At 40.1% G+C, this 21023-nt stretch overlaps 1 protein-coding gene across 1 annotated transcript in view; it reads right to left on the bottom strand.

Moving 5' to 3' along the window:
* The window catches only part of LOC126251684 (uncharacterized), a 404158-nt gene that overhangs the window by 41029 nt on the left and 342106 nt on the right, over positions 1 to 21023 (bottom strand). Inside the window, exons 8-9 of the mRNA XM_049952271.1 lie at positions 15846 to 16002; positions 15553 to 15675 (exon numbers count right to left, since the gene is read on the bottom strand). Of these exons, the coding sequence (XP_049808228.1) occupies positions 15553 to 15675; positions 15846 to 16002 (280 nt within the window). The remainder of the gene's footprint in view (positions 1 to 15552; positions 15676 to 15845; positions 16003 to 21023) is intronic.

Genomic DNA, 21023 nt, shown 5'->3' with positions numbered 1-21023 from the left:
TTTTGTATACCATGGGGGATCAGTTCCATCTCTTACCAATTTATGAGGTATGAATCTCTCAATTGCTGATGCTACTATATCTTTGAATTTGAGCCACATCTCGTCTACATTTGCATAGTCAGTTCGGAAGGAATGGAGATTGTCTCTTAGGAAGGCTTCTAGTGACACTTTTTTAAATAAAATTATTTTGCGTTTGTTTCTGGTGGATTTGGAAGAAACAGTATTGAGCCTAGCTACAACGACCTTGTGATCCCTAATCCCTGTATCAGTCATGATGCTCTCTATTAGCTCTGGATTGTTTGTGGCTAAGAGGTCAAGTGTGTTTTCGCAACCATTTACAATTCGGGTGGGTTCATGGACTAACTGCTCGAAATAATTTTCAAAGAAAGCATTTAGGACAATATCACCGGTTTTGAGCAAGTGTTTTTGCCAACATATCGAGGGAAGGTTGAAGTCCCCACCAACTATAACCATATGAGTGGGGTATTTATTTGTTACGAGACTCAAATTTTCTCTGAACTGTTCAGCAACTACATCATCGGAGTCTGGGGGTCGGTAGAAGGAGCCAATTATTAACTTAGTTCGGCTGTTAAGTATAACCTCCACCCATACCAATTCGCATGGAGTATCTACTCTGACTTCACTACAAGCTAAACCACTACTGACAGACACAAACATTCCACCACCAATTCTGCCTAATCTATCTTTCCTGAACACTGTCTGAGACTTCGTAAAAATTTCTGCAGATCTTATTTCAGGCTTTAGCCAGCTTTCTATACCTATAACGATTTCAGCTTCTGTGCTTTCTATTAGCGCTTGAAGCTCAGGGACTTTCCCAGCACAACTGCAATTCCGACTGTTCCTTGATCCAAGCACGTCCTGTATTTGCCATGCACCCTTTGAGATTGCAGCCCACCCCGTACTTTGCCGAGGCCTTCTAACCTACACAGCCTCTGCTACCCGTGTAGCTGCCAGCTGAGTGTAGTGAACTCCTGACCTATTCAGCAGAACCCGAAACCCCACCACCCTATGGTGCAAGTCAAGGAATCTGCAGCCAACACGGTCGCAAAACCATCTGAGCCTCTGATTCAGACCCTCCACCCGGCTCTGCACCAAAGGTCCGCAGTCGGTTCTGTCAACGATGCTGCAGATGGTGAGCTCTGCCTTCATCTCATAAGCAAGACCGGCAGCCTTCACCAAATCAGATATCCGCTGGAATCCAGAGAGAATTTCCTCAGATCCAAAGCGACACATATCATTAGTGTCGACATGTGCCACCACCTGCAGCTGGCTGCACCCTGTACTCTTCATGGCATCTGGAAGGATCCTTTCCACATCAGGAATGACTCCACCCGGAATGCACATGGAGTGCACACTGGATTTCTTCCCCTCCTTAGCCGCCATATCCCTAAGGGGCCTCATTACACGCCTAACATTGGAGCTCCCAACTGCCAATAAGCCCACCCTCTGAGATTGCCCAGACCTTGAAGGCTGAGAATCATCCTCTCAAACATGGCAGGCAGCTGCATCTGGCTCAGCCAGAGACAGTACCTGAAACCTGTTTGTCAGACGCACCAGGGAGGCTTTCTGATCAGCCTCCGGGGACGTCTTTTGCTGCCTGCCACGCCTTGGAACGACCTCCCAATCAACCACAGGCGAGGGTTCAGCCCCACTGCGGGCATCAACCAGGGCAACCACAGTGGCAGACCGATCTGGGGACAGACGGGACGAGGTTGATATCCCCATGATACCCAAGTCCGGCTCCCCACAGTGGTGCCCGTTGGCAACAGCCTCAAGCTGCGAGACCGAAGTCAGTGCTGCCTGCAGCTGTGAGCGAAGGGATGCCAACTCAGCCCTCATCCGAACAGCAATCACAGTCCCTGTCCATTCTAATCGATGTTGAAGAACAGTTACTGAAACACGAGTTCGTGCCTTGATAACGCAAGGGAAACACGCAACGAATGTATGAACTAACCTGTACAAATGCCTAATGACTGTGCTACAATCTGCCTGAATTTACGATTACAGTAACTTAAGATGGAAGATGAACAGTAACAAATTAACAATAAAGTTATAGAACCAGATGATGCTGTTTTATATTTAGGGCATTTGAAAGCAACAGGTGGAAAAAGAGCAACATAAATAAGGTGAACAGGAAAATTGCAGGTAGTATTTATGGTCCACTAAATACATCTTTCAAAACTAAGCTTCTGATGTGCCTGAAAATAAAAGCTTACAATTAGTATTTATTGACAGGTTTGTCTTGTGGCAGTAGAATATGGACTCTTCACGGAAAAAAACATTATAAAACTAAGGACTGATCCATGAACTGCATTTTGAAAAGTACTAGTAGAGGAATAAAAACAAACAACTGTATCATATAACAGATTCATCAATATCTATATCAACATACATATTCTGGAAGCCACTATATGGTGTACGGTGGAGGATACTGTGTACTGCTATTATAGTCATTTCCTTTCCTACTCCACTCACAAATGGAGCAAAGGTGAAATGACTGTTTCTGTGTCTCCATACAAGCCACAACTTTTCTGTCTTCTCTTCGCAGTTCTCATGCAAAATGTACACTGGTGGCAGTTGAAGTGTTCTGCAATCAGCTGCAAATGCCTGATCTCTAAATTTTCTCAATAGCATTCTTTAAAAAGAATGTCTTCTTTCCTCCAGGGATTTCCATTTGAGTTCATGAAGCATATCCATAACACTCACATGTTGATTGAACATACTGGTAACAAATCTAGCAGCATGCCCCTGAGTTGCTTCAATATCTTCCTTTATTCTGAACTGGTGGGCTTCCCAAACACTCAAGCAGTGCTCAAGAATGGCTAGACAAGTGGTGTCTGTGTGGCCTCCTTCATAGGTAAGCTAAACTTTCCTAAAACTCTCCCAATACAGCAAAGCGAACTATTTGCCTTCCCTACTACCGATCTTACACATTTGTTCCATTCCATATCGCTTTGCAACATTATGCCTAGGTGTTTAATCAGTGGCACTGTGTCAAGCAGCACATCATTAATACTGTATTCAGACATTACAAGATAGGTTTTCCTACACATCTGCATTTACTCACATTTTTCTACAGTTACAGCAAGCAGCCATTCATTACACCAAATAGACTCATCCTGTATCCTTCCACAGTCACTCGGTAATGATAGTTTCCCATATATTACAGCTGCAAACTGCTGCTAACCCTACCCATCAGATCATTTCTGTATATAGAGAACAAGAGCAGTGCTGTCACATGTCCCTGGAACACTTCTGACAATACTTTTGTCTCTGATGAACACTCATCATTGAGGACAATATACTGTGTTTTATGATTTAATTAGTCTTTGATTCACTCACATTTTTGGAAGCCTATTGTGTACCCTCAGACCTTCATTAACAATCTGCAATGGGGCACTGTGTCAAACACTTTCCAGGAATCTATGATATGGAGTCTGCCTCCTGCCATTCATCCAAAGTTTGCAACATATTGTGCAAGCTGAGTTTCACATGAGCAATGTTTTCTAAATCCATGCTGATTTGTGGACATCAGATTTTCTATCTCAAAGATATTTATTATACTCAAATTTATAATGTGTTCAAGAATTCTGCAGCATACTGATGTTAAGCATATGGATCTGTTATTTTGTGGGTCCATTCTTTTGTTGTTGTTGTTGTTGTGGTCTTCAGTCCTGAGACTGGTTTGATGCAGCTCTCCATGCTACTCTATCCTGTGCAATCTTCTTCATCTCCCAGTACCTACTGCAGCCTACATCCTTCTGAATCTGCTTAGTGTATTCATCTCTTGGTCTCACTCTACGATTTTTACCCTCCACGCTGCCCTCCAATGCTAAATTTGTGATCCCTTGACGCCTAAAAACATGTCCTACCAACCAATCCCTTCTTCTAGTCAAGTTGTGCCACAAACTTCTCTTCTCCCCAATCCTATTCAATACCTCCTCATTAGTTACGTGATCTACCCACCTTATCTTCAGCATTCTTCTGTAGCACCACATTTCGAAAGCTTCTATTCTCTTCTTGTCCAAACTAGTTATTGTCCATGTTTCACTTCCATACATGGCTACACTCCATACAAATACTTTCAGAAACGACTTCCTGACACTTAAATCTATACTCAATGTTAACAAATTTCTCTTCTTCAGAAACAATTTCCTTGCCATTGCCAGTCTACATTTTATATCCTCTCTACTTCGACCATCATCAGTTATTTTACTCCCTAAATAGCAAAACTACTTTACTACTTTAAGTGTCTCATTTCCTAATCTAATTCCCTCAGCATCACCCGATTTAATTTGACTACATTCCATTATCCTCGTTTTGCTTTTGTTGATGTTCATCTTATATCCTCCTTTCAAGACACTGTCCATTCCGTTCAACTGCTCTTCCAAGTCCTTTGCTGTCTCTGACAGAATTACAATGTCATCGGCACACCTCAAAGTTTTTACATCTTCTCCATGAATTTTAATACCTACTCCGAATTTTTCTTTTGTTTCCTTTACTGCTTGCTCAATATACAGATTGAATAACATCGGGGAGAGGCTACAACCCTGTCTCACTCCTTTCCCAACCACTGCTTCCCTTTCATGCCCCTCGACTCTTATAACTGCCATCTGGTTTCTGTACAAATTGTAAATAGCCTTTCGCTCCCTGTATTTTACCCCTGCCACCTTCAGAATTTGAAAGAGATTATTCCAGTCAACATTGTCAAAAGCTTTCTCTAAGTCTACAAATGCTAGAAACGTAGGTTTACCTTTTCTTAATCTTTCTTCTAAGATAAGTCATAAGGTTAGTATTGCCTCATGTGTTCCAACATTTCTACGGAATCCAAACTGATCTTTCCCGAGGTCCGCTTCTACCAGTTTTTCCATTCGTCTGTAAAGAATTTGCGTTAGTATTTTGCAGCTGTTACTTATTAAACTGATAGTTCCATAATTTTCACATCTGTCAACACCTGCTTTCTTTGGGATTGGAATTATTATATTCTTCTTGAAGTCTGAGCGTATTTCGCCTGTCTCACACATCTTGCTCACCAGATGGTAGAGTTTTGTCATGACTGTCTCTCCCAAGGCCATCAGTAGTTACAATGGAATGTTGTCTACTCCCGGGGCCTTGTTTCGACTCAAGTCTTTCAGTGCTCTGTCAAACTCTTCACGCAGTATCTTATCTCCCATTTCGTCTTCGTCTACATCCTCTTCCATTTCCATAATATTGTCCTCAAGTACATCGCCCTTGTATAAACCCTCTATATACTCCTTCCACCTTTCTGCCTTCCCTTCTTTGCTTAGAACTGGGTTGCCATCTGAGCTCTTGATATTCATACCAGTGGTTCTCTTCTCTCCAAAGGTCTCTTTAATTTTCCTGTAGGCAGTATCTATCTTACCTCTAGTGAGACAAGCCTCTATATCCTTACATTTGTCCTCTAGCCATCCCTGCTTAGCCATTTTGCACTTCCTGTCGATCTCATTTTTGAGACGTTTGTATTCCTTTTTGCCTGCTTCATTCACTGCATTTTTATATTTTCTCCTTTCATCAATTAAATTCAATATTTCTTCTGTTACCCAAGGATTTCTATTAGCCCTCGCCTTTTTACCTACTTGATCGTCTGCTGCCTTCACTACTTCATCCCTCAGAGCTACCGATTCTTCTTCTACTGTATTTCTTTCCCCCATTCCTGTCAATTGTTCCCTTATGCTCTCCCTGAAACTCTCTACAACCTCTGGTTCTTTCAGTTTATCCAGGTCCCATCTCCTTAAATTCCACCTTTTTGCAGTTTCTTCAGTTTCAACCTGCAGTTCATAACCAATAGATTGTGGTCAGAATCCACATCTGCCCCTGGAAATGTTTTACAATTTAAAACCTGGTTCCTAAATCTCTGTCTTACCATTATATAATCTATCTGATACCTTTTAGTATCTCCAGGATTCTTCCAGGTATACAACCTTCTTTTATGATTCTTGAACCAAGTGTTAGCTATGATTAAGTTATGCTCTGTGCAAAATTCTACAAGGCGGCTTCCTCTTTCATTTCTTCCCCCCAATCCATATTCACCTACTATGTTTCCTTCTCTCCCTTTTCCTACTGACGAATTCCAGTCACCCATGACTATTAAATTTTCATCTCCCTTCACTACCTGAATAATTTCTTTGATCTCGTCATACATTGCTTCAATTTCTTCATCATCTGCAGAGCTAGTTGGCATATAAACTTGTACTACTGTAGTAGGCATGGGCTTTGTGTCTATCTTGGCCACAATAATGCGTTCACTATGCTGTTTGTAGTAGCTAACCCGCACTCCTATTTTTTTTATTCATTATTAAACCTACTCCTGCATTACCCCTATTTGATTTTGTATTTATAACCCTGTAATCACCTGACCAAAAGTCTTGTTCCTCCTGCCACCTAACTTCACTAATTCCCACTATATCTAACTTTAACCTATCCATTTCCCTTTTTAAATTTTCTAACCTACCTGCCCGATTAAGGGATCTGACATTCCACGCTCCGATCTGCTCTCAACAGATACCCCTCCATTGTGGTTGTACCTACGGTACGGCCATCTGTATCGCCGAGGCATGCAAGCCTCCCCACCGACAGCAAGGTTCATGGTTCTTTTACCCTTCTTATATGTAAGAGTCACCTGCACTGCGTAAGAGATCTGTGATAAAGGTAAGCTCAGTAAGGGGCCAATGCCATAGAGTACTCTCTGTAAAACTGAATTGGTATTCAATCTGTAGCTGGCGAATTATTTATTTTCAACTCCTTCAGTTGTTTCTCAGTGCCGCGGATGCCTGTTTCTATGTCATTTGTATGGGAGTCTGTGCAACAGTCAAATTATGATATGTCTGTATCATCATTTTATGCAAATGATTTTTTAAACACAAAGTTTAAAACTTCAGATTTTATTTTGCTGTCTTCTATTGTCACACCTGACTGGTCAATGAGTGAGTGAATAGAAGGTTTTGACCTATTTAGTGATTTTTATGTAGGATCTGAAATTTCTCAGAATCTCAGCAAGATCCTTTGCTGTGGTGTGACAGAGGATATGTACATTTCACACATTCATCTGTTTAAAGACAAACAAATTTCTACTAACTCTAGCCTGTCAACTGTTCCACAATGTTTTTCGATTGGATGGATGATGTAATTATGACTGAAATGAAAATGAAATGGAGGTATGTAGAACATGTAGCCAGCTGACTGGATGATCAGTTGACCAAGTAAGTCTTTACAGGATGCCAAGAGATAAGAAAAGGCCATTTACATGGTGATGTGGGATAAGATCCCAGGTATCGCACCCTTCAGCCATCCACCATGATGGGCCCTTGTTTGCAAATAATAAACAGAAAAAAATACAGATTTTTATGTGACACTCAATAGCATTAAAAGAGAAGATTTCTGTACACTTACTGCGTGGTTTATGGGTGTGATAAGGCCTTCACACGCTGAAGGTTGTGGGTTCAAAAATCATCAAATGCTGTAATTCTTTTTATGTTTAAATCTTTATCAAAACGACTTTGATCATTATTTTTATTCAATTAATTGGTTTGAATTTAATTTTTTATTTCTATTCCTTTGTCACATTTTAATCATCATACGAATTTTTTATTTGTTCTCGTTTTTTCTTTATATAATTCTTTTTCTGCTTTTCATTTTTGTGAATGTGGATTTAATTATATTGATCTATTATAATATTAAAATATTTGAAAATGCTGATCTATCAATTAAAAAACAAAAGATGAAATAATCTATTTATGTTGACTGTGCAGAAGTGTTAAAAATGTAGTTTCCATTACAAGATGTACTTTTTTATGGTAATTGTCATACAAACATTTAAAACATAGCCTAAATTCCTACTGCACTATGGACAAAATAACAGAGGTGAAGATTTAAATGAAAGAAGTGATAGTAAGTAAAATGAAATTCAAAAACAAATGAGGAACAGAAATAATTACTACAAAAACACGGACAAAAAAATAGGATGACAAAATGAAATAAATTGAATCAAAATTAATACATAAAAACCAAATAAAATCATTTGAACAAAAATTTCAAGTGGAAAAAGAATGATAGGAAGAAAAAAGAGAGCAAATGCAGATGCTGATATGATCATTAAAATGATATGACAAAGGAATAGAAATATAAAATTACCTTTAAACCAATTAATTGTATACAAATAATGATCACATTTCAATAAAAATTTAAAAATGAAGTACCTGATGAGATTCAAACACTCAACCTTCTCCATACCTTACCCATACACCACACAACCAGTCTATATGATGCCACTACATTAATGGAATGGAGCATCTCACAAAATTCCAAAATTAATTTTCATCAGTAATTTGCAAATGAGGGATAACCAGGGTGCATGGCTGCAGGGTGTGATAGCTGGGATATTAACTTACATGGCAGTATAGACAGTTACAAAAACTCAATCACACCATGGGGGATCTCACCTTGTCAGTGTAGTGACTATTTTACAGTACATATCAGTTACAATTGTTAATCCATTTTTGAAATAAATTAAAAGAATTATCTTATTGCCTGAGAACAATGGACCCACTATTTTTTGACCCAAGTAAGGATACTGCTTGAATTTTTTTCATTGATGGCAAAGCTGAATGGTGTCACTGCATAGACTGTTGTCTGCATTGATGCAGGATATCCATGTCTCATTGTCCTAAACAATGCTGGAAAAAAATCATTTCCATCTTCTCAATAATGGTCCACTTGACATTTCTATGCTCTTTGTGTGGATTACAACACAGGGACATGTCCAAAAGAACAGACACCATGCATTCATATAACTGATTTGCCTTGACGGGCTATGAATCCACAACCTACAGTGCTCATACACATTTATGTTCGACCTCCAGCAGGAATCTAAAATTAGTGAGCATGAAGGACACGGACAGGGACTGAGGATAGGTGGTGCTTCATGGGGGTGTGGATCAGCCAAGTAGCATGCTGAGAGTATGTGCATTAATGATAAACACTGTGTCCAGATGATGCATCTGCCCAGTAAGTAGGAGATTCTGGGTTCAAATCCCGATCTGGCACACATTTTCACTCATTACAAATGATATCATTAGTTCCTTTCCTTTCCTTTCCTTTCTTCCCCCCACCCCCCACCCCCCACCCCCCACCCCACGACCACCACCACAATATTAATATTAGATTGTAATTTCTTTCTCTTTGCTGCACAATTTCATCAGTCTCTTCAGTCCTCATGATGCACATTTCTATGACCAATTTTTAAGTCTCTACTCCATTGTCTAACCTTTCTAACTAACATTACTAACTCATTACTGTGGGTTGATAAACTAAGCACAACTTCAGTTGAATCTGACAGTGCAATGGCAGAAGTGACAATTTTTGAAGCCACTGATGTTTGTTTTCACTCACAGTTTAGAGACTGTTGAGTGAAAAAAATGGATTTTCTGTGACTATGTAAACAATCAATAGATGACACAGCATTCACATAATTACTTTCTGAACTCTCAGTATTTAAATATAAGCAAACAATGTTTGTTTTTTGAGTATCCTTTGTAACATGGTTCAATGCAAGGCTCTCAGCTACTGCGAGGAACTTCTGTGCAGGATAAACAGTTGGTGCCATGAAGAAGCTCTTGGACCTAGATTTGAAAATTTTGGGTTTACCACTCAAATGATTTAGTTCCCCTGCAAGCTTCCTGAAAATAAAACCTGCACGACAGTGCATAGTTCTCTGTACAGTAATGAAAGAATGTTACTTAAGACTAATTTTCAATGGGTGTATGCAGATATTCCCATTGATTAAGTCCTTATTATGAACCACAAATTCCATGAAGATAGTGAATGTGTAGAGATACCAGAGTTTAAAAAAATCCACAGTGCTTGTCTGCAAATTTTGTACCGGACATACCTCAAACATCTCAGAGGTCCGGTTGCTTTTTTCTGGGTCTGAATACTTTTTTTGTGAAATATAATACCTTAGGAAACAATGATAGTGACAATGTACTCAGAATTGTTCTCCCATTCTTTCTTACTGTGTGATACCTATCTTTCTGTAAAACTATAATATAATTGGATAGATAAAAAATCTGCTCACCAAATGGTGGCAGGGGAGCACAAACATAAAAGAAGGTTTTACTTGTGCAAGCTTTCGGAGACAATGGCTCCTTCTTCCAGCAGAAGGGTTAAAGAGGAAGGAAGAGGGGAGAAGGAAAAGGACTGGAGAGGTATAAGAAAAGGTGTAGATTTCGGAAAAATAACCCAGAACCGTGGGTCAGGGGAGACTTACCTGATGGGATGAGAAGAAAAGACTGTTCGTTGGGGACTGCACTGCACAATATTTGAAAACTTGAGAGCTTAAAGGTGAAAGACAGGGTAAAATGCAAGACAAAGATTAAATCAAAAGCAGTGGGCACAAGTTAATAAAAGTGAAAAGCAAAGTGCACTGTGCATAAGAGGGGCAGGAGGGGGACAGCAAAAAATAGACAGGTCAGAAAATGAAAGATGTAGGAAACTAAAACTGAATGAAGGAAGGAGTAGTTACTGTGAAGAAATGCAGAGGCAAAAGAAATTAACGTAAATTAGGCCCAGGTGGTTGGCGAGAACCAAGAACATGTTGTGGAGCCAGTTCTCACCTGCAGAGTTGTGGAAAACTGTTGTCTGGATGAAGAGTCCAAATGGCATGTGAGGTGACACAGGTACAGAGGACATGACTTTGAGAAGCATGCTTTGCAACAGCATATTGTGTGTTGCCAGTGTGCATCCTCTGCCCTTGCTCTTTCATCCCAACTGATAACTTAATGGTAGTCAAGCCAATGTAAAAGGCCGAACAGTATTTACATAACAGCTTTTATATGCTGTGTGCCATTTCACAGGTGGCTCTCCCTTTGATACGACGCTGTTTAGGACAGTTCTCAGAATCACCACGAGAGGTCAGTGCTAGTGCAACAAGTTGTTCACATGATATTCATTGGACTGTTGGCTGTGGACACATGCCACGTCAGTGCTCTTGGAAGAGAGCTGTGGCGATGACATGACTCTGTTATTGTTCCTGTGTAATGATTTGTGAATATGGAAAATATCAAGATTCAAGCAGTGGTTAAGTACTTCGTAAAGGAAGGTATGAAAGCAAAGGACATTCATGCCAATTTCTGGAATACACTGGGGCACTCTGCTCCTTCATATTCAACTGTTACCGAGTGGACAAATGAATTTAAATTTGGTAGCAAGAGCTTATATGATGATCCATGCAGTGGTTGGCCAAGATGTGTCACTACTCCAGAAATCATTGCACAAGTGCACAAAATGGTCATGGAGGATCGCCAATTGAAAGTGCGTGAAACTGCTCATGCTTGCCAGATGTCATCTGGAAGGGTATATCACATTTTAACCGAAGAATTAGAAATGAAAAAATTATCTGCAAGATGGGTGCCATGACTCTTGATGTTGGATCAAAAACGCATGAGAATGGGCAAATCAGAACAATGTTTGGCCCATTTTAGGAGAAACGAACAAGATTTTTGGTGCCAGTTTGTGACCACAGATAAAACTTGGGTGCACTACTATACTCCAGAAACAAAACAACAGTCAAAGCAGTGGAAACATGCTGATTCTCCGCCACCAAAGAAAGCAAAGACAATTCCTTTGGCAGGAAAGGTCATGGCATCAGTTTTCTGGGATGTGAAGGGGATTCTGTTTGTAGATTATATCCCCACTAGGCAAACAATTACTGGAGAATACTATGCTAACCTCTGGACAAACTGCAACAAAATATACATGAAAAAAGACCAGGTTGAGCTAGGAAGAAAGTTATCTTCCATCAAGACATGAATTAAGGTATGAATTGTTGCCACACCCACCTTATTCACCTCATATGACTCCGTCAGACTTCCAACTCTCCCCAAAACTGAAAATTTTTCTTGGTGGATGAAGATTCACTTCAAATGAAGAATTGATAGCTGTAGCTGAAAACTATTTTGCAGGCCTGGAGGAAACTCATTTTCAAGATGGGATCAAGGCACTGGAACACTGTTGGGCCAAGTGCATTAATCTACAAGGAGATTACATTGAAAAATAAAAAAAAGTTTCAGTGATTCAAGTACTTTTTTCTATTCGGTTCTGAGAACTTTTCAAACCACCATCGTAGTATATGTTTTACCAGTTAAAGGGATGGTATAGTTGATGGTAGGAGGGTGCATAGGGCAAGTCTTGCAGCAGGGATGGTCACTGGGGTAGGAGCCATAGGGTAGTATATGTTTTACCAGTTAAAGGGATGGTATAGTTGATGGTAGGAGGGTGCATAGGACAAGTCTTACAGTAGGGACTGTGGTGTCACCGCCAGACACCACACTTGCTAGGTGGTAGCTTAAATCGGCCGCGGTCCATTAGTACATGTCGGACCCGCGTGTCGCCACTGTCAGGATCGCAGACCGAGCGCCACCACACGGCAGGTCTCGAGAGACTGACTAGCACTCGCCCCAGTTGTACGACGACGTTGCTAGCGACTACACTGACGAAGCCTTTCTCTCATTTGCCGAGAGACAGTTAGAATAGCCTTCAGCTAAGTTAATGGCTACGACCTAGCAAGGCGCCATTAACCATTTGTAACGTTGCATGTACCTCAAGATAGAGTCTCACTTGTATCATCCAGAATGCTGTATACCAAAGGACAATATAAAAGTTAAGTGTTCTAGTAGCTACGTTCTTTTCTTTATCACATTCATTACAAATCCTGTTCCAGACTTAACGCCAGACGGTGTGAGTTGACGCGTGCCCTTTCGGCTACTTCACTGTGGACTGGCTGCCTTAACAGTCCACTACAGGGACGGTCACTGGGATAGGAGCCATAGGGTAGGGAGATGGGTGCAGAAGAAGTATAGGGTCTGACAAGGATATTACAGAGACTGGGAAGGTGATGAAAAGCAGTTCTAGGTGTGGTAGGCAAAATCTCAGACAGAATGGATTTCATTTCATGGCATGATTTTAAGAAGACATGGTCTAGTCAAAGTAGCTGATTAATACATTCAGGACCAGGGTAATACTGAGTGATGAGTGGTGTGCTCTGAAGTAGTTGTTTGCCACGAATGCCTAGGCTGTATGGGAGGGGATGTTTGACGTGGAAAGAATAGCAACTGTCAAAATGTAAGACTGTTGTTTGTCAGTAGGTTTGATTTGGACAGAAGTGTGTAGCTGGTCTTTGGTGAGGAAGAGATCAGTATCAAGCACAGTGTCATAGGATTCAGAATAGAACATGTGGCATTTAATTTGAAGAAGGTTTTTAGAGGTTCCAGAATTTTAACAGGTCAACTTCACCATGAGTCCACATGGCAACTGGCACAGGAAGAAGCCATCCTGGTCCCCAAGTCCTTACCCCTGGTCTGTTTATATGTCTGCCTCTCAAAGGTGAAGTACATAGTTATTGGTGAGCACAGATTTGATTAAAGTGGACAGGAAGGATGTCATAGGTTTGGAATGTTCAGCAGTAGACAGGCAATTTACATGAAGGATGTTGGTACAGTGTACCTCACCAAAGGCCAGCTACACGCTTCCACATTAAACCTACTGACAAACAACAGTACTTACATTTTGACAGTTGCTATCCTTTCTGTGACAAATGTTACCTCCCATACAGTCTTGGCATTCAAGGCAAATGTATTTGTTTGGATGCAGACTCTTTACAGCAATGCACCACCATTCTCACCTGGATGTAATTACCCCACAAATCTAGTTCAAAAGCCGATTTCCCGGGCCATCACATCCAATCCTGGGACTGCTGATCTCTCCAAAAGACAACTTTGGAGCACACCAATTGTCACTCAGTATTATCCTGGTCTTCAATGTATTAAACAGCTACTTAGATAAGATCATGACTTCCTAAAAGCATGCCCTGAAATTAGATCCATTCTATCTGAAATTTTGCCCACCACACCTAGAATAGCTTTACATCGCCCTCTCAATCTGCAAAATATCCTTGTCAGACCTTATGATCCTTCTGCATTCATCTGCATACCCTATGGCTCCTACCCCTGCGACCACCCCACTGCAAGACTTACCCTATGCACCTTCCTACCATCACCTATACCAGTCCTGTAACTGGTAAAACATATACTATCAAACGGAGAGCCACCTGTGAAATGGCACACATAATATACAAGCTGTTATGTAAATACTGTTTGGCCTTTTACATCAGCATGACTACCATTAAGTTATCAGTTAGGATGAATGAGCACAGGGTGTGCACTGGCAACACACAATATGCTGTTGCAGAGCGTGCTTTTCAATATGACAGTCATGACTCCGTACCTGTTTCACCACATGTGCCATTTGGACTCTTCCTCCAGACATCAGTTTTCCACAACTCTGCAGATTAGAACTAGTGCTACAGCATGTCTTTGGTTCTTGCTGGGCTTAATTTATGTTAATCTCTTTTGTCTCTGGATTTATTCACAGTAACTACTCCTTCCTTCACTCAGTTTTAGTTTTCTACTTCTTTCATTTTCTGACCTGTCTATTTTTCGCTGTCCGCCTCCCGCCTCTGTTATGCACAATGCACTTTGCTTTTCACTTTTATTGACTTGTGCATAATGCTTTTGCAGTAATTTCTGTCTTGCATTTTACCCTGTCTTCCACCTTTAAGCTCTCAGGTTTTCAAATCTCATCCAGTACGGTCCCCAACAATCAGCCTTTCCTTCTCGTCCCATCCAGTAAGTCCCCCCTGACCCACAGTTCTGGGTGACTGTTCCAAAATCTACCCATTTTTCTACATCTTTCCAGTCCTTTTCCTTCTGCCCTCTTCCTTCCCCTTCAACCCTTCTGCTGGGAGAAGGGGCCGTAGGCTCCAAAAACTTACATAAGTAAAACCTTTTTTTATGTGTGTGCTCTCCTGCTGCCACTTAGTGACTACATTTTTTTGTCTATCCAATTACATTATGTTGTTAAAAATTGACAGTTTTTGTTGTTACTGTAAAACTTTTACAGTACCCATAATATCATTGTAAGTTGTAGGATCTGCCTCACCAAAGCAGACTCACGAGTGAAAGTATGTGACTTCTCCACCCACAGTGGAGCCATTAAGGTCTATAAAGGTGGTTCTCACTTTTCCATACAAATTCTTACTCCCAGTAACAGTACCTGAATGTTGCATGTGGAAGTTTTGCATTCAGTTTGCACTCAGTTTCCAATAACCACTCTGCGTAAACTCACACCATTCATTCCCATCATTATTTACTTCCTTTTTGCTTCCCCGCCATCCCTCAGCTCATTCTTGTCACTACCTTTACCGTTATTAATATGCCCTGTCTGTCTCTCTATGTAACACACCTTGTTGTCTTTTCTTTGGTTGTTTTCTCCTCCTCATCTGCCTCTTATAATTTTGCGTTATCCAAATATTTCCTCTCTGATGCTATGTGAAGTAACAAACCAGTTCCAAAACAGTGTTTGTATCATATTCAATTTTGGATATGACTATTTTCACCATCATTTTTGAAGTACAGCTTCGTATACATGATTAAAGCTTCTAAACAAATATTTAGTTACCTGGAAACCAGGGTGGAAGGACTGAACCACGTATTTGAACTTTCGTCACATTCCGTGATGGTTGTGTCTGAAGGTTGAAATCCAGACCAGGTTGCACTATTGAACGCTGTTCTGCAGTTTCTTCTGGAATTTTATTAAAAAATGTTTTGCCAGTTTACTATTACAACAACAACAACAACTACTACTACTACTACTACTACTACTACTACATTGTGTGTGTGTGTGTGTGTGTGTGTGTGTGTGTGTGTATCTTCTGAGATACTAAACCAATGCAATTCCTTTATTTTGCATACCTGTCCCTTTTCCAGGAATCTTTGGCATGTGTTCTGAAAAAATGGAATCTTTTGGCCTGTGTGATGCAGAACTCACCGCTGAAGCAGCTATGCCAATATTATGTACACTTTCACATAGTTGGGTTTCTGAAGGCACAGATAGAGGAACTACAATATCCTACAAAAAGAAAAAAATTATTGTACTTCCTGTATAAAAAATGTTCAGGAAACTGGGAAAATTAAAGCAAAAATGAATTTCATATTTCAATTATCATGGACTTTTGATCTGATGGAGGTATAATAAGTTTTTCTTCAGTGAAGTGCATCCATTTGATTTCTCATATTTATTTGTCTCTTTAAAAATCAAAATGCTTTGTTATTAGACTTGTTGATGTTTAATTTGACCTCACAATGGGAAGAAACAGGCTTTTAGTTATCCAAATAGGTGAGAATAGTATCAGTGACCAAGAGGATTTTCAAATGCTCAAAGACCTGGTCAAACTCAACTGTCCAGTAGAATTTTATTAGTAGATGTAGGAGGAGTCTTTTTATTCCTACAAAGTTGGGGATAAATTTTCGTTAATAGTTGGCCAGTCATTAAGATTGTAACTCCTTTTTCGTACATTAACAAAACTGCAATTTGCTTTATGTAGTAATGGTGGAAATTTCTGTATGACTTGCGTGAGCAGGGAATCTGTACACACCATTTTGGTCAATATTAGGGCCTAAATTATGGACTTAGCAGAAAATGTCACTTTTCCACATTTAGGTTTGGGCATAAGTTTTGCAGAAACTTAAGCAATTTCCTAATCACCCTGTGTCTTCTTTGGTGTTCTTGAAAAACAATATTATGTTAACCACACTCTGTCTTGGTTTCAAGCTTCATACCCCTTTCAGAAGGTGCTGAAACACACACACACACACACTCTGCAGACTGGACGGCATTTGGCACTATTGGTTTACTGGTGAACAGTAAACATGCTCTCTGATCAACCCTCCATTGTTGCTTCTAACTGATGGTACCCACTTTTTAGGTCCGTCATTATAAAATAATGGCAATGTCCATTTTGTTATATTTAGGTGAGGGTAAAAATTTTTACAGTTTGTTGGTTCAAGTCCTGGTAGTCATGGCAGAACCAATATGCATTACTTTCATCCATTCTTTTCTTTGGTATGACAACCAAATAATCCACCTAATGGCAGTTACATCTTTGATTCCATCATGAAGTTGTTGATACAAGCATTTTTCATTACTGGCTGGGGGTAATGCAGAATTCAGTACAGTCTCTTGCATTCTAGTGATTCATTCCAAGTAGGAATCACGTGTTGTATAGCTGGAATTGCATGTTACAATCTAAGAGGATTAAATAACTCTGCCTCCTGCTCTAATTACATCACCATTTCTTTCCTGTCTCTGCCTGGTAAATGGGAACATTTTCCCCACAAAGCACCTAAATTGGCACACTTTCCTTGAGGGTTTCACGAATCCATTACTCTGGTAAATATTTTTCTTTCACAATCTTCAGATTCGCTATTGGTACACAATATGACAGTTCCACCTCAGCTGTGTTAAAATTATTTCCTGCTAATTCTGCTCCAAAATTCATCCTGACTACCTCCATAGGACCTTGTAGTAGGACATCACACAATCTGACTCACCAGGACTAAGCATGCAGTCTAACTGGCTTTCCCTGGGATAGAGATTTGCCATGTGGCAGTGCAGGTAGCCACTTAATGATGACTGTAAGTCATCTTCAATACATCACACCCTTTTATCAACAAGCAGAATAGCTCCCCCCCCCCCCCCTCCCCCTCCCTCCAGGTCTCATCCTGTTTGTGTGTGTGTGTGTTTTGCACATGCAGCTCTTTTCAAAAATGGTTCAAATGGCTCTGAGCACTATGGGACTTAACATCTGAGGTCATCAGTTCCCTAGAACTTAGAACTACTTAAACCTAACTAACCTAAGGACACACACATCCATGCCCAAGGCAGGATTCGAACCTGCGGCTGCAATGGTCACACGGTTCCATACTGAAGCGCCTGGAACCGCTCAACCACCCCGGCCGGCAGTTCTTTTCAAAGTGAGAATAAATCTCATGGGTTTATTTGTTTCCTGATAATATGAATTCTTGCTAAATGTAACAAATGTCATTTGTTTTCTCTGATTACTGAAAATAACATATTTTTTCAATAATACTTTGTGTTTTGCATATTATTTTAATAAATTACTTCATACATCAATTTCAACTTCATGTATTTATTAAAGTAGAGTCAATGTCATTTGATACTACCACTCATCAGACGACATGACAAAAAGTGCAGTCACCATGGTGTGTTTCAGTAGACTGATCAAAAAACAATGGGAGCAGATGCTATGCTAAAAAGAAAATAGATTGCATGTGGTCTTTACTCTGAGTACACTATACCATAAACTGAGTACCTGTTCACGATTTACATGAAATATGTGAAGTCAGTGTAGTGTAGTATATTGTCAAAAATTTGTAGATTTGATAACTGAATTGAACTTCTGTCCCAAAAAATAAGGAACCATCACAGAAAGTAACACAAGACACCAAAAAATTAACAAAAAATGAAAAAGAAACTAGGAGTTACTTTGATCTTGAGTCATTTATAGATAAATGACTATATTTACAAATATAAAATTCATTTCCTCCTCTTACGGCCATCCTTTGATGAAGTGAGAAACTACATTATTTTTTTCCTGCAGCTTAATGCAGCCCCTAATTCTTATGAAAGGATCAATCTGAAACACAGTAAAGATTTTTCAGTGCTTCCACATAAAATGTCCTCTGGCATGTTTATCAAAATGGTTTGTTAGTAAAGATGTATGTGTAGTTGTAGAACAATCACTAATGGTCTTTTGCTATTAACATAAAACAAATAAAAAAAATCTTGCACACTTCAGGCCATTGGACAGAATGGCCTCGCCTCCTTTTTTCTAGTTACTGTAAAGAGAGCTACAGTGCTAAGAAATGTTGATTATCCCAACTTCTGCTAAGCACTGTGCTCATTTGCATTCAGTTCTTAATATCAGCCAACACAACTTTTGCTAAAATACAGGGTGTTTTGGAAATGACTGTCAATATTCAGGGATATGACAGGAATGATCATTCAAAACCAAATGGTCAAGTAAACATAGGTTCAAAAATGCATAGCTTAAGGGCTATAAGCAATTAGAGCACATGTTTACTGGAATTTTCTTCTTCTTTTGATCCATACTACCAATTCTCAACATATGGAAAGCAAAGAGCTCGCAGTAGAAGAGATCTGTTTCACAGTATCGGAGATCAAGAATTGCTCATAGCGCTTAAGGTATGTGCTTTACAGCCCATGTTTATTTGACTCTTTTGTCTCGAATAATCATTCTTGTCATATCTCTGACTATCAGCCATCACTTCTGAAATACCCTGAATAAGAGGAAGGCAAAAGTGAGGGCTGTTCAATACTCATTCAATATGAATTAAATTGTGAATAAGTTGGGCCAATTGTGATGTACTGGATATACATCATATGCCAAATTCAGATTGGTAAACCTCCTAACCTTAATTTATGATATTGGTTGCTGTCAGTGTCTTTGAACCTAAACAATGTTTTAGCTTATAAACTTAGTCATAGAAATGAAAATAGAAGTGAATAGTCTGTTCTTTTCAAATTTCAGTACTCCCTTGGGCTGGCACCTTTTCTGTCCTTGTAAGTTGGCAAGGGCACATGATGTAAACAGTGGTTCACAATCACATCTGCAGTGGTTTATTACACAAGGCTGACATTAACATGACATAGGATATTATGTATAGGAAGCTCTTCCAGATCTAATCTGGACCCAGTGTGATGCAGTGGTCAGGGTGCAGCTGATGTTTGGTGATTCTTGCCAGTCTTGGCAGGTGCCCAGTGATTGATACTGAGATGAGGTGGATGTGATTGTCGCCCAACAAGACGGGCAGCATCAGCAGTCCGATGAGCTGATGGCAGCAATGACTGGCATTGGTGGAAATCAGTGGCCACTGGTGAGGCAGCATTTGGCCAGCAGCAACACACCGGAACACAGCAAGGTCGATGAGTCAGTGAGGGCAATGCTGTTATGTACAATGGCATCATTGGCAGATGCCAGCGGTAGCTGGGAGACAGTGCTCAAACAGCAGGGCCAGCCAGGATGAGATGACATCAACAGAGAGTGCTGGCGAAGACATCAGCAGCGATCAAGGACCAACAGGAATGACAGCTTAACCAGTGACAGTGCTTGAGGATGCAGCAATACCAATGGGCTGGTGAGATGAGGGTCTGACTAGAGGGCTGTAAGCGGCTGGTGTAACTGCCCAAAGTGGAAAGCCCATTTGCCTACTGATGGCCTCAAGTAAGGCCTATAAAGGCACACAGATTGATTTGCGCTTAGTCATGTGACTGTGATCACAGTAGCACCATGCATGGTGTGGACAAAGAGATGTGTGGTCACACGATGAAGAAAATAGTTCCACAATCACCATGCCAGTATCAATAATGCATGCTAGAGCATGTCAAAATGCAGCTCAGTCTTTCTTCCCTCTCGCTGAGTGTGCAGCTTGTTATTGCTGGAACAGGTACATGGGTATGGCTGTTGTCACTCTATGAGATGGAGCTACAACAAGAATTACTGAACTGACACATGCTGGACCGAGACAACAAGATCACAAGCACAGCGAGTATAACATTATCATAATGTAGTGGCAGGCTAGAAATTGTCATGGGACTAAACTGAACATGAGTGGGTGCAGAACTGGGGCTAGTAATGATTATTGTGCAATAACTTCCATCAAAAAATATGCTGTGTTGAACAAATTTGCTGATGGAACAAGCATTCTGCTAAATATGTGGAATAAGAACTGATAGTTCTATTGAAACAAATGTAAGGTACGCATTTCCATGATTACTAAATATCTACAGACTAGAACTTCCAAATTCAAAATGTTGAGCCTTCTGAAGCCTGTTTGGATGGTGTTTAGTTTAGTATCCAGTTAGTCAAATCGTTTGGTTGGTGTAGCATTGTTTAATAAATTGAGATGTCGCCGTGTCTGTTAACTATGTGCAAAACTGTTTTCATGTAACATACATGAATGTGCTTATTAAGGCTGTTGCAGATGGTTATTGAAAGAGATACACACTTTCCAGCTGGTTATGTTCAGTGCCACAATGAAAATTGTGGA

The sequence above is a fragment of the Schistocerca nitens genome, chromosome 4 (genome assembly GCF_023898315.1).
Source record: "Schistocerca nitens isolate TAMUIC-IGC-003100 chromosome 4, iqSchNite1.1, whole genome shotgun sequence".
Classification (NCBI taxonomy): domain Eukaryota; kingdom Metazoa; phylum Arthropoda; class Insecta; order Orthoptera; family Acrididae; genus Schistocerca; species Schistocerca nitens.
The sequence above is the reverse complement of the archived record's forward strand: the minus strand, read 5'-3'. Positions and strand labels throughout refer to the sequence as shown.